Genomic DNA, 14,433 nt, shown 5'->3' on the forward strand with positions numbered 1-14,433 from the left:
GCCCCTAGCATCGATTGTTGGATGGGGAGCAACTGGCCAGAGAAACATGGAACCGGCTAACTGCATGAGTCTGCTGAAGGGAACTTTCCGCGATTGATCGCCTTGTGAGAATCCTTTTTTTCTTTATGTCGTCGACCCTACTGACGGTGGTATCACATATCTATGAAGCTTTTATGAGGTACTAATGTAAGGAACGTAGCTCCGTTTCCAACAGTTTTTGCACCACACGATTACATTTCTCTTTTTCTATAGCGGTTTATGAAAGTACTTCAACATTTAGAAAAAAGCTTTTATTTATGTATTACGCGCGTTTTACAAGACATTTTAAAAGCGAACCGTCCAACGATACACAATGCATTTTAAGCAAGATTGAGGTACTATTTGTCTAGCAAACTCTGCCCTTTCTAATCTCCACTTCCGGTGACCCTTGACCTGAAAACACAGGTTTCATTATTCCAACGCAGCTTTGCGTATAATACCAGGAACTCCGTCTGGACATGTATTTCGCCTTCTGGTTTTTATTAAAAAGAATTAGTCTTTCAACGATCGTACGCTTTTTCTCGGCGAGTATGGTTGGTTCGTCTTGATAGCAGAACTATCTTGAAGTTGTATTAGTTTTTAAACAATGTTAGTTTCAAGCTATTATTTTGTAATTATGTATCATGAAAACTTAATCGTTTTGAATGTTTTTTAAGGAATGAAAACGAAATGAAGGATGCCTTAGGGTAGATGGTATTGATTATTGCCAAGGAGGGACTTTTTTTTGATGTGTCACTTCAGATTATCGATTACTTGACTTTTCAACGTTTCCTTGGTTAAGTTGTTTGCTTCTTACAGCGCACTTCGGTAAATATCAAGGGGAACATCTGTATTAAGAGCTTTTAACTCGAACAAAGTAGATGGCAGATTCTGACATTAACTTGTTTCGCTTCATATCATATACATTTTATATATAGACCTTTCCTGTAACTAATGGTATATCCAAGAAGAGGAGACTAATGTAATTATTTTTTCAAGCGTTGGAGTATCACCAAAAAAGAAAGACGGAACAAGGTTTTTAACGCGAACTGAAATAACGTTCTCAACACAAATGAATTAAGCAATATTCATAAAACAGAATCGAAACCAGAGTTGCTCCAAATAATTAACAAGCGTGACTGTACAAATATAGTTTAGCCCGCGAAAAATTACAGCTTTTACTTATTCGTTTCGAATAAACGACTGTTGCAAAACAAAAACCAGATTTTCATAGAACTCTTTACATGATACGCTGTTGGAAATTGCGATTCACTCTGCTTACCGAAGGAGAACGTGCGTTTGCTTTCTCTGAGAAGCAAAGAACCGTATAGAAAAACGATCATTCAGGATCGATACCGTTATTTCTAACTTATGTGTCCGTTTTAATGATTTAATGCTCGAATTTTTTGAACTATGTGTTTGATCGAAATATATTTCAGTAATTATAAAAATCCTTTGCCTTATCTATAGCTATCTGGCTATTGGTCAGTCGATCAAGCCAACAGTATCTATATAACACGTTCTCGATATAACAGAGCACAGTTTGCGTAATATATTTTATCAAGTTTACTTGGGAAGATTGCATTCGAAACTGGCCGTGTAACTTACTATTTATGTAATTTCTGGCCTGGAACGCGTACATCGTGCTATCGCTCGATCTAACGTTTAGTAGCAGCACCGTATATGCAATGTATATGTATCGCGAGTAGTGATGTCATGCACTCGTGGCTTCCGCATCCGCTCTTTGATAATTATTCGTCGACTATGCTCGTCCCTAGCCACCACGACGTACACTTGACGACTGTGTACACGTACTACCGTCGCGTTTACTTCGCGATCCTTTTTTGTACGCGTATAGCTGCCGCGGCAATATTTACAATCTTTCCTCTATCTATCCCTTGGTTAGACGTCAAGAGAAACGATAGAAATTGCAAGTTTTCACTTTCAGTTATTACATGGAATGTCGTGTATTACGTAAAAAAAGGAAATTTATGTCGACTAAAAGTACGAACGATATAGATATATGTACTACTAGTTTACACATATCTATATGCACGATGCTTTGTTGCTGATAAAATTTAGTTTGAAAATTTGTTGTACGAAAGATACGAGATCTTGACTAATCCTCGATACGAGCGAATAATTAGCAGGAAGATATGCTACGTGCAGAAATTAGTTAGATATTAGAAATAGTGCTTCTTCGTTTAACGATAGAGTCTGAAAATGCTTAGTCAAAAATTAATCCGATACCCCTTTTTCGCTTGTTAGAGTCGTTTGAAAATCACAGAATATTCGTTGTTACAATTTGTACACTTTTAATTATCTTTTATTCTTATTTTTTGTTTAAAAGAGTCATTGGGACGGTTATCGCGTGTTATTGCATATGCGTCATGGTCGAGTACTTTGTGTCACATATCGATAATTTTGTTTGCAACAAATTATAGCTCATGTACGACTTTTTTTTAAAGGTTACTTCAAAGTCGCAATAATCTTCTTTTACTTGGTAATGAAGATTTGTTCAGTTGCAGGAAATTTTTTTAAATTGCCTTGTCACATATCGATAATTTTGTTTTCAACAAATTATAGCTCATATACGACATTTTTTAAAGGTTACTTCAAAGTTGCGATAATCTTCTTTTACTTGATGATGAGTATTTGTTCAGTTCTAGGAATTTTCTTTAATTTGCATTGTTGCTACGAAATATTAATATTGTTTGTATAATCATCGTAAAATATGGTATGAGTAGGATTTGGAGAGGATGAGGGTGGAGACCACTCAATACCCTCAGTCTTTGGCCTTTGGGTGCTTGTTCCTTATTTCTTTTCCAACTAATGACTTCATTACCTTAACAAGAGCAATTCAAACACGAGGGGAACTTTGGGAAATCTCTGGCTTTGAATATTTGAATAATTAATATACGGCTCTTAATAGAAAGGATTTAATTATTTATCCTATCTTATTAGGCTGAATTTCTCAAATAATTAATCATGAAACAGATGTTTGTGTCTTTTTTTAGTAATTTCAAACAGCACTTGTTCGATTTTAATATATTTGCAAACTAGCAAGAAACAAAGCAATTTTTATTCGCTAGTAAAAGCTGTTGCTAACGAAATATTTCGTTACTGCTAAAGCGATAGATGAACTAAACTTTAGTTTAGTCGTAAAAAGTACGACGCAAAACCCAATTGTACGTTGCGAGTATCTTAATAATTGCAAGTTAGAAATAACTGAAAATTCTTATCTGAAAATTCCTACAAGGTAACTTACATAAGTCTGACTACATTTATAATGCGCAACGTGCTGTTTATATTATAAACGTTACGTACCTTGTAATTAATTAACGATTATTTATAACCTTTATTATTCTCCTTCTCTATTGTAATATAATATAACCGTGAATAAATACAATTATTTCGAATAAATTATATTCGTATCGTGACTCGATTTTATACCATGCAATTGCGTGTTGAAGAAGAAAGAAAGAGTAATGGAAAGCCACGACTCTCTCTCTTTGTTATAGACATTAAAGTGAAACTTGGATTTTTTCTGTGTTTCAGGCTTCAATGGATCTGCCACCGGACAAAGCGAAGCTTTTGAAGCAATACGACAACGAGAAAAAGTGGGACATCATATGCGATCAAGTGAGTATACAGCCTGTATGAATGATAGCCTGTTTCCAGAACCGGCTTCATAGGATTTACGCTATTTTAAATATCGCTTCAGAGTGCAATTTTTCTCTAAACGAAAGACATTTACTCGTAGGCTCTTAAACAGCTTTGTTCTTTTCATATTTGCTATCATCTATAAACATTCCTCGCGAAATTGATACAACGTTGCCATTATAAGAATGACGTAATCAACCTTTAACTTGACGAACTTATTGTTAATCGGCGTGGTCTGAGATCTTTGCCCGCTTCGTGCTCGTTTAATTCCATACTGTCCAATGAATGCGGGTCCACGACCCTTACTTTATACACAGTCTCACGATCTTTCTTCAACTTATTTCTTTTGTTCAAATAACTACATTTGTCTGGTTTATACAGATTATTTTTTTCAACTGCAGTATCGAATAATAATGAGACATTTAAACGCGCATTCTTTAAGTTTGTTAATTTCTTGATACGAAAAGTGAACATTCGCCCGCGATAGCCTCCAAAGATTCGAGAAAAAAAGGTCTGCGTTGTTATCAAATGCAAACCGTATCAACATCAGATCGTAGAAAATGCACGTAAAAAGTAAGACACGTTTTATTCTATATATAGATTGCAGACGTTTAACGAGCGAATGCAGTATCGCCGGGCAGACGTATATAGTCGTTCGTTTGATGCATACACGTCTGTGGGGCTATGCTTAAGTGGGTTTAATCTCGAGCTTAATCGAGGGCGAGCAAAAGTGTCGTCGAACGAGACACCTCTTCTGATCCACGAAGAGCGTGGATTATGAAAGACGCGTTAAGCGCTTCGCAAACTCGCTTACGTTAAACTCGTTGCCTGATTTTCCAAAATATAAGGAACGTCGATACTACGATTCAGTTATTATTAGACATAATTCCTAATTACTTGGCCTTACAATATGGTTAACAAAATGAATAATTTAATATTTTTCGTATTGGCTTATGTTCTTTTAAATGTCGGTTTTTATATTAAATTGTTGAAATTTATCGTCGATAGGGAGATATTATTGCCTCAGCAACTGTATCATTTAGATAGGGATATTTATTAATTTTATTTCGAAATGAATGAGAGATTGAGTGGATAGCACGTAATAAGCATAACGAATAGAACTTAACTATAAATATCGCAATTTTTCTGTCATGTCATGAGAGAAATGTTACCTCCAACGTTGTCGTAGTGAAATATGATTCCGTTCTTGGTCACCAACGATAACGCTACTTCTGTATTTGAATGAATCGCGTCCGAATGAAATGCAACTTTAATTAGTATTTTTCTGTATTAATTATTCGAATTTATAGGCCATTAGTTTTACATAGTATTAATGTATTCGTCAACTTCAACGCTTTGTGATCAATACTTTAAACATTACTACCAAAAAAAAAAAAAAAAAAAAAAAAAAAAAAATAGGAAAAGAAGAGGAACTTATAATATTTGCAATTTTAATTGGTAGATATATAGTCGTGAAATTTAATGGTGTTTACATGGTTTAAATATATTCTTCGCTTTCACAATGAAGTCGTTTAACGCTGACGATCCGGGGAGCCATTTAAAACGTTTCTGTGGAAGAATGGAACGGTTTAAGGCATACATTAGTTCGTTTTGTGTTCCGAAATAGCAGGAAAAAAAAGTTACAAAGGGTTTCTGTAAAGAGTTCAGGGAAGGTTTTTGCGGTTTAGGTGGACTACTTGCCTCGTTAAACCGAGAAGAGTCAAGCAGTTAGGGTGGAACTCGTCTCGAGTGGAAATTATTCCCTTTTCTCATCGCGAGCTCCGGTAGAGCACAGCAGTAGAAAGCAGAAAATGGATTTCACGATTCGTCTGGATCGGAAAAGATGCAGAAAAGTTAAATATCTTTAGAGTATCTTAGAGATTATTTTGAATATTATAAATTTCTAGAGGATAATCCGGTTAACACGTTACTTGTTTTAAGATACGACATCTCTACGGCTATAATTTTCTATTTCGAGTTCCAAAGCATCGGAAAGAAAATATTTTTCATTTAGCATAGAACCATGAAAACATATTGCATGTCCGATGAAACAACTCGCAGGTTGCGGATTAGCATCGCACGAACGAATCCCCTTTATCGTTCTCATTCACTCGCCCCCTTCTCTTCATCCCCTTTCACTTGCTACAGCACTTTCCCAGACACGATTCTAGTCACTCCCTACACCACATTCCGCAACTTCTACCTGTAATCGTTTCAAACGTCTCTGACCCACCTTGTAACTTTCCTATTTTCCTTTTATAGATCGTTAATAATCAGAAATTCTAGCGATTTTTAACGTACGCAACTTTAGTCTACCGAGCGAGTCATTTCTTAACGAAAGACTTGTATTAATTACAGAATTAAATTTTGTCGATAAAAAGAAATAAGTTCAGTCTGAATTCTTTGTTGTTTTATTACGCTGTCGAAGGGTTAAAAAGAGAACTTGACCGCTGCAAGTGCGTTAGTTCGACGAGGTTCGTAAAGTGTTACATAAAATCATAAGATGTTGTTGCATAGAATGTGTTGATGAAACAAGATATTCTTGAGGCGACAGGGTTGCCTGTTCGGGGTCATCGATGGCCCGTCTCAATTCTTTAACGGGCCTGTAGGGCATGTGGGTAACACGACACGGATGTAATGCAAGCCGTGCTATTATACGATACAAGAAAGCGGGCTGAAAAAAGCGTACAGCATCCCTCACTCATCGGCGTAGCCGTACACACGTGCACACGACGCTCTACACAGCTTGTAAACTTCTCTCTCGTCGGAATATTCGAAAAATCACGTCTGCTCGCCGAATGAACTCCTTGCAAAGTTTTTGGAAATGCAGAATTCTCTGGACTTCGAGCTTTTTCCAGAGATTTTTTTTCTTTTCGACTCTATTCGGTTAAATATCTATAAAAATTACAAAAACTAAATCGATCTTCAAGGAAGAAACTGTATCGCGTTGTTGTATGAAATAATTGGAAGAAAGTAACGAAGATCCTTTTGAAAGCGGTATGAAAGTGTAAACGCGACATGAAAGTAGGTTCAAAGAACAAACTCCTATGGTTGGAATTAAGCAAATTAGTTTGACTCGCATTCACTCAGGTACTATGCACGCATCCATTTAGAAAAAGCGTGGGATATTGTTCTATGCGTTAGTGGAGCCTCGCCCATTGTGGTTGAGTGTGGAATTGCACACACTGCGCCGATTACCGAGGCATTCGCTAAATTTCCGCTGAAACTTGGATACGCGTGTTTTCAAATCTTCTTTAATCTTTCTTACGCTATCTCTTTTTTAAAACTCTGTGGCAATTTTTATTTCGACGTATCCAATCGCTCTACAAATATTACATTTTATAAAATTAAATTTAGAATATTTATATAATAGAACACTGCTTTAAATCGTTGCTATAATCAAACGAAGCGAATTGAAATAATCGAGGCGATGCTTCTAATATTGGTATTTTCAGGAAAGAGTGCAAGCAAAGGATCCACCATCGCATTATTTAGCAAAGTTACGCACTTATCTGGATCCGAAAGCTTCGCGAAGCCATCGAGTATGTTGCATTTAATTTCTTATCCTTATACCTTTTATTTCTACATATTTTCGTCCTCTTTATGTTGCCGCGCGAATTGAAGTAAATTAGCATTCCGAGATCTAAGTAATTAGAGGATCGCAATTTACAATAAGAGCAATTAAATTAAGTATTACAAGTGAGAAAAATCTCATATATTTAATATGATATAACGAACGATCTTAGTAGTAGTAGAGTAATAAAAAAAAAGATAACTTATTACAGTTTGTGATAAGTACTTGGTTTCTTCGGTTTTATGATTCTCTAATTTTTTCGATCAACGTTTAAGCATGTATTAGGGTGGTTTACAAATAATTAATAATTTTAAAGCGCACAAATTTGTTGTTAATCCAACATTTTAATGTTACTTCTATTCACATTTTTAAGGCTGTAGTACCGTAGTATATATTTCAACTGTGCATTACGGTCTGACTCAACCAGATAAAACGATGGTAAACATTGTATTCCTCGGAATCAATTTTTATTAGTTACTTTTTAAAAGCAACAGATTCGAGGAAATAGATATCCGGCAATTAGGTAAATGGAAAATTTTCATTTTCAAAGAATGTTTTTAACGCCAGCGAAATTACTTTCACCGTCCGGGAGTAATTAAATGTTTCTAGATTTTGCTTTTTGAATGAATTACAATTTCGAGAAATAACCACCGTAATATATCTATGGAACGATATTCGTACAATTTTTGGTTCTTAAATTACAAAAAAAACCGTTTGTTTTATGTTCGTTTTTCCCGCGTAAGAAAACTTGAACGACGGATACTAATGATTATACAGTCGTATCGTTTTCTCACGTTCTTCCAGAAGAGGAAAATGGTTGGAGAGTCAACGTCGACTCAAGTGTTACGGGATTTGGAAATCTCGTTACGCACAAATCACATAGAGTAAGCTTTTATTTATAACATACATTAAGTTTCTTTAAGTAACTTTCACTATAGAAACATAGTTTGAATTTGCCTCAGAGAAATCTAACTTGGTGATAATTCGATTTCTGATCGGTTTAGATGGGTAAGGGAGTTCCTAGACGAAGAAAACCAAGGCTTGGACGCCCTCATAGACTACCTCAGCTTCAGGTTACTCATGATGAGACACGAACAACGTCTCTTGGAATCCCACGCGAGTTCCGAGGAAAAATTACAAACCGGTAAGAGTTCGCACGCTACCACATGGGTCAACATTTATTTCTATTATGGCGACGTACTGGAAAAGATTGAATCGATGAACGCAGACCGTGAACGACATAATTATTTTCCAGTGAGTTCCGGGGATACCTCGCCCTTAAATAACGGTTGCCTGAGGCCGCCTCTTCACGAGCTCAAGGATAGTCCTGGCGTTAAAAGGAGATCACGGCACGTGGCGCGTCTCAATATGGGCGAAGCGAAAGATGACATCCACGTTTGCATACTGTGCATGCGTGCCATCATGAATAATAAGGTACAAAACTGGATATATCGGAACTGGTTCAAGAACATTGCCATTTGATCAGGCAAAGAGCTTGTCGCATGTCAATTCCTTTTATTTCATTCTTACCTTTCTTCGTCGTTTATCCGTATCTTCGTTTTGCAGACTGAGTCTGCTTCTTTCGCTTGTTTTCATATGTAAATTACAGAAGATGATTGGTCGCGGTCGGAAACTAGCGACAAAATCACAAAATCGTGACAATAATTTTGCTTTACCTGTTGTAAACATTTAATTCAGTACGATATTGACTTTTCTCTTTATTTTCTGACAGTATTTTGTATGATACCATTTATATAAGAGTATTACTATTAATCAAAGTTTGATTTAACATAATACAATGCGTTCGAACATAGTGTCTTTGATAATAATGTAGAATTTACTGAACATTATTTTTCTGATATAAAATCTGATAATACTTTGTACAGTATGGCTTCAATATGGTCATCCAACATCGTGAAGCAATCAACTGCATCGCGCTCAGTTTAATGCATAAGAGTTTAAGGTATTGATATTTTTCTCTCAATTTCATACGAGTTTCTCAACTTTCGTAAAATAAAAAAATGTATCCTACTTTCAGAACGAAAGCTCTAGTATTAGAACTTCTTGCTGCTATATGTCTGGTAAAGGGTGGCCATGAGATTATTTTGTCCGCATTCGATAATTTCAAAGAAGTTTGCTCGGAACGACGACGATTTACTACGCTTATGGCATACTTCACTCAATATGATAGTTTTCACATAGAATTTATGGTTGCTTGTATGCAATTCGTAAATATCGTTGTTCACTCGGTAGAGGACATGAATTTCAGGGTTCACCTGCAATACGAATTTACCAAGCTTGGTTTAGACGAGTATCTCGAGAAACTCAGACATACCGAAAGCGAGGATTTGCAGGTTTGTCAATTTGTTAATTTCGAGTATATTAATATTTATTATAGTTCTGTCGGATTAACTCCAAACGATCGAAGTTCTATGATCGAAGTTGTTGCTTTATTTAATAGAAAGCTACAAACATTTATTGTATAAAAAGAGACAACGAAAATAATTTCCCGAATATAAATTATAAAATACCTTTATTTTTGTTTACTTGATTGATACAATAAAATCGTTCACAGTATAATAATAAATAATTGTTTTGATCTCTGTACATATTTATATAATATTTCGTGTATAAAACGTACTTGAAATTATTACATGTAGTTAAAATGTTTAACGACCTCACTCCTAAACATGATACTATCTTCATCTGATATAACATTTTCCCAGGTTCAAATCTCTGCGTATCTAGATAACGTATTTGATGTAGCTGCCTTAATGGAAGACAGTGAAACTAAGACTGCTGCGTTAGAAAAAGTAGCTGAATTAGAAGATGAACTTGGTCATGTAAGTAGTTTCTTTAATTTGAACTAGCCTAAATAGCCTTACTTAAACGATTATTTACTAAACATTTGATATTTTGAAAATAGGCGCACGATAGGATGACAGAGTTAGAAAGAGAGTCGCTTGCAAAATTAGCGGAGTTAGAGACTGAATTAGGTGCATTAAAAGTGGAATACGCTGATGCTGTGGAAGCTCGTCGATTGGCCGAAGAAGAACTCACAGCCTTGAAAAGACAAAAGCAAGATTCTGCTCGAAGGCAAAGTGTTTTAGAAAACAAAATTATCGAATTGGAAACGCTTACTGGCACTCTCACGAAGGGTTCTTCAGGTTCGTTAAAACTCTTCGTGTATTCTACTATCGTAATTTGTTTTAAAATCTATCAATAAATAATGCAGGAATAATAAATCGATCAAAAAGTAAATACTAGCATTTAACGTATCATTTTAAATTTGTACAGCCAATCTTCGGAATGGAAGCGCAACGAGTCCCGTCAGTACATCGGATAACGTCACATCCTCTACGCTCAATTCGACCCCGTCTCCGACATTGGAAGAACCTCCTCCATCTGCCCCAGCACCACCTCCACCACCACCACCTCCATGTCCACCACCGCCTCCAATGGCACCTCTTTCTCCTGGAGATCAAAAATTACCTCCACCTGCACCTATACCTCCACCACCTGCTGGCATGATGCAAGCACCGGATGGAGCAATGACTATTAAGCGAAAGGTATGTTTTTCTTATTAAAATCTATATATGCAACTATTGCATGATTCTCGTTCTGCGCAATTTAGTATTTTAAAATTTTCCACGAATATGCACATAAATATCTGCAAAATTCTTCGATTCCAGGTTCAAACAAAATACAAACTTCCCACACTTAACTGGATCGCTCTGAAGCCTAATCAAGTACGGGGTACTATTTTCAATGAACTGGACGATGATCGATTGCACAATTATATAGACTTTTCCGATTTCGAAGAACGATTTAAAATCGGAATGGGAAGTCACGTTGCTAATGGTACTAACGAAATAGACGGTCTTCAAAGCTTTCCTAGTAAAAGATTCAAGAAGCCAGAAAATGTCTCGCTCTTAGAACATACCAGATTACGAAATATCGGTATGTATAATAAAAATCTCAATTTCCTTTTTGAAAAGTCAAAAGACTGATCGCTCACCTTTCTGTTCCCTTTTATAGCCATATCGCGAAGAAAAATGGAAATGCCGGTAGAAAAAGTAATTATGGCAGTAAATGCTCTCGATTTAAAAATACTGTCGCTGGAAAATGTAGAATTGCTACAACGTATGGTGCCTACGGATCAGGAAGTATGGCTTATTCTCTCTTTCCATATAGAAATGTTGATAGTAGCTAGCACACAGAAACTTTATAATGTTACAGATAAAAGCATATAGGGAATACATCATAGAAAAGAAAAATGTTAATTTGTTAACGGAGGAAGACAAATTTTTGATGCAGCTCGGTAAAGTAGAAAGGATATCAACGAAACTATCCATTATGAATTATATAGGAAACTTTTTTGATAATTTACATCTTATTACTCCACAAATACATGCTGTGATATCTGCTTCGAGTTCGGTTAAGAGTTCAAAGAAACTAAGAGCAGTATTAGAAATTATCCTTGCCTTCGGAAATTACTTAAACAGCAGTAAACGAGGCCCAGCATATGGATTTAAACTTCAGAGCTTAGACACATTACTCGATACGAAGTCAACGGACAAGAGAATGTGCCTTTTACATTATATTGTAGCAACAATACGAGTCAAATTTCCAGAACTGATTAATTTTGAGTCGGAACTTATGTACATCGATAAAGCTGCGACTGGTGCGTATATATGTTAACATTTTAATTATTAAATAACTATAATTGTTATCTTTTATTCAAACAAAACTGTCTTGACTCGCTATAGCTTTCTACTCCATTGTAATTAGTGTATTGACCAAAATTACTGCAGCTGCGAAGGAAGAACTAGATTTGAGTTGACATCTTACGCTTCTGGCAAGCTGGAGCGCGTTATCTCCCCTTAGATCTTCTCAAATTACTGTTTCGACGTTCGAAACACGTGTACTTATATTCAGACGTGATTAATTTTATGACCTCACTATATTTCTTGCGCCAAGAGTATATACCAAATGCCGTGTCTCGAATGTCGTGAATTCATCTCATTATACATATAATGTTTTTATTATTTTTGTATATCATTTTGTTTTCTTCACTCTTTTTAGTCTCGCTTGAAAATATAACTACCGACGTTCACGAATTAGAAAAGGGTATGGATCTCGTAAGGAAAGAATTTGAACTACGCGGTAAAGAAAAACACAACACCGTACTACGAGATTTCTTAAATAATTCCGAAGAAAAATTGCGTCGTTTAAAATCCGATGCACGCGCTGCTGGAGAAGCATTCCGAGAATGCGTTGAATTTTTTGGAGAAAGTCCCAGGCAAGCTGATGCTAATACGTTCTTCTCTCTTCTCGTCAGATTCGCAAGGGCATTTAAGGTACCGTTTAACTTTTACACCATACATATACATATATAATAAGCTTATAACCAGAAAGGATTAGTTTCAACTAAAACGGTCATAAAAAGCAAAACGCCAGAATACTACAAAGCAAAGTATTTTTACAGGCTGCGGATCAAGAAAATGAACAGCGTCGTAGATTAGAAGCTGCTGCTGCAGAAGCTTTAAACGCCTCAGAAGACGTAATAAAACGTAATAAATTAAATCAAAAGAAGCAACAGGTACGTTCTCCTAATTATTTATTTTGTCGAAAATAAGAAGTTATAATTATTTAGCTTCGTTATTATTGCACGCTATGCATTTAATAGCTTATATTTATTTTCTTATTAACGAATACATTTTGTAAAACGTGTAGAGTCCCGCAAATATGAATGCTCTACATTTTCTTAGTAAAGTTTCTTAAGATTTTATTTCATTATACTTAAATCTGTAAGTGCAATAGATATATAAATATTGAATGTTAAATTACTTATTCTTTCTGACCAATTATAAAATGCTTTACTAACTGCACACTTACATTTTTAAATATGTTTCTCTCTCTCAACATCAATGCTGCAAGATTTAATTTTATTTTTATTATTTTATTACATGTTATTAATTGTATTTCTATTATTTGCCTAAAATTTTTTACTGTGCTTCTTATACATGCAATATAGATATAATTCCTGCTTATACCATTATAAACGAACATTGAACATGCATGATACTGCGATTAGAACATTAGTATTTTTTAATTTCCTTATGGAATGGTATGATGCTACTTCATCAGTTAAAAAGTGTGATTTTATGCATTAACTCAGAAAATATCAAACAGATTTTCAGTTTCATATATATATAAAAAATTGATTTCTGTTTGAAGCTTTATATTTTTATATGTATGTGATGTAAAATGGTAATTTTGTATAATTTCTTAAAAGCTTGCGCTTTCTAACATTACTTATTTATTATTCATATTCTTCTTAACAATTAAGCATGGTGGATCATTTCATAGAAAAGCTTACATATCATAACACTTGAAACATTTCTAAATTTTGTTTTTTTTTATACAAAACGTGATACTAGAATCATCCAGCATTACAAAATACAATATTGTTTAGTGTCAATTCATCTCATTGTTATAACATTTTCCGCAAAATTTTTATTATCAAACATGAAAAATACTTTTTGTATGGGGATATTATTTAGCTTTACTAAATGTCAATTAAGGAAACAGATTATTTTTTGGAAATAATTTTTGCAAATGTCAATGCTCGTGCGAAATAGAATTTACAAGGCATTTCTTTTCGCTGCATGTTGTGAGATAGCATGATATTTTTCAGGGATTATCAGATGATCATAATAATTTTGATTATTTCGAGAGTGCTCTTTTAGCAATTTTTTTCCGTTTCAAGAACAGACAGCGATGTCTATCAAAGTATCTCACGAACGTCTATTTTTCTTATTTGTTACATATTTATTTGGATTTAAAGTCACCGAAATTTTGCTGTAACACAAACAAGAGTCTGTTACATCGGCATCTTAATGAACTGGAGCTCAGAACGTAACAATATAGAAACAATTCACAACATGTAAGTCTGTCCTTACTCACTTCCTTCTAATGACATATTTTTAATGGTCGCATTCGCACATACACTACGCTTAGACAACACACATGTAGGTTTAGCTTCTATTACCATGCGAGATATACGTATTGAAATATCCAAAAACCATGTTTGAAAACAGTTCTTTTTTTATTTGTTTTTAATCGAAAATTTGTCACTAATTTCATTAATAAGTAAGAATTTCCCTTTCTACAAA

The 14,433-nt window shown here is 34.9% G+C and overlaps 1 protein-coding gene across 5 annotated transcripts in view; it reads left to right on the top strand.

Annotated features, from left to right (window-relative positions):
* Window positions 1-14,433, top strand: part of Frl (formin-like protein) — a 32,555-nt gene that overhangs the window by 14,594 nt on the left and 3,528 nt on the right. Inside the window, exons 2-16 of one of the 5 annotated variants that reach the window (XM_069113624.1) lie at window positions 3,577-3,660; window positions 7,137-7,223; window positions 8,033-8,139; window positions 8,260-8,689; window positions 9,142-9,218; window positions 9,294-9,609; window positions 9,982-10,098; window positions 10,182-10,422; window positions 10,553-10,824; window positions 10,948-11,215; window positions 11,294-11,421; window positions 11,495-11,939; window positions 12,341-12,615; window positions 12,744-12,857; window positions 14,106-14,204. In XM_069113624.1, coding sequence (XP_068969725.1) covers window positions 3,577-3,660; window positions 7,137-7,223; window positions 8,033-8,139; window positions 8,260-8,689; window positions 9,142-9,218; window positions 9,294-9,609; window positions 9,982-10,098; window positions 10,182-10,422; window positions 10,553-10,824; window positions 10,948-11,215; window positions 11,294-11,421; window positions 11,495-11,939; window positions 12,341-12,615; window positions 12,744-12,857; window positions 14,106-14,180 — 3,036 coding nt within the window. In that variant the 3' untranslated portion in view covers window positions 14,181-14,204. The remainder of the gene's footprint in view (window positions 1-3,576; window positions 3,661-7,136; window positions 7,224-8,032; window positions 8,140-8,259; window positions 8,690-9,141; window positions 9,219-9,293; window positions 9,610-9,981; window positions 10,099-10,181; window positions 10,423-10,552; window positions 10,825-10,947; window positions 11,216-11,293; window positions 11,422-11,494; window positions 11,940-12,340; window positions 12,616-12,743; window positions 12,858-14,105; window positions 14,205-14,433) is intronic. The other 4 variants (XM_069113622.1, XM_069113623.1, XM_069113620.1 and 1 more) reach the window with 4 other exon arrangements.

The sequence above is a fragment of the Bombus flavifrons genome, chromosome 5 (assembly GCF_040668555.2).
Source record: "Bombus flavifrons isolate JBK064 chromosome 5, iyBomFlav1_principal, whole genome shotgun sequence".
Taxonomy (NCBI): domain Eukaryota; kingdom Metazoa; phylum Arthropoda; class Insecta; order Hymenoptera; family Apidae; genus Bombus; species Bombus flavifrons.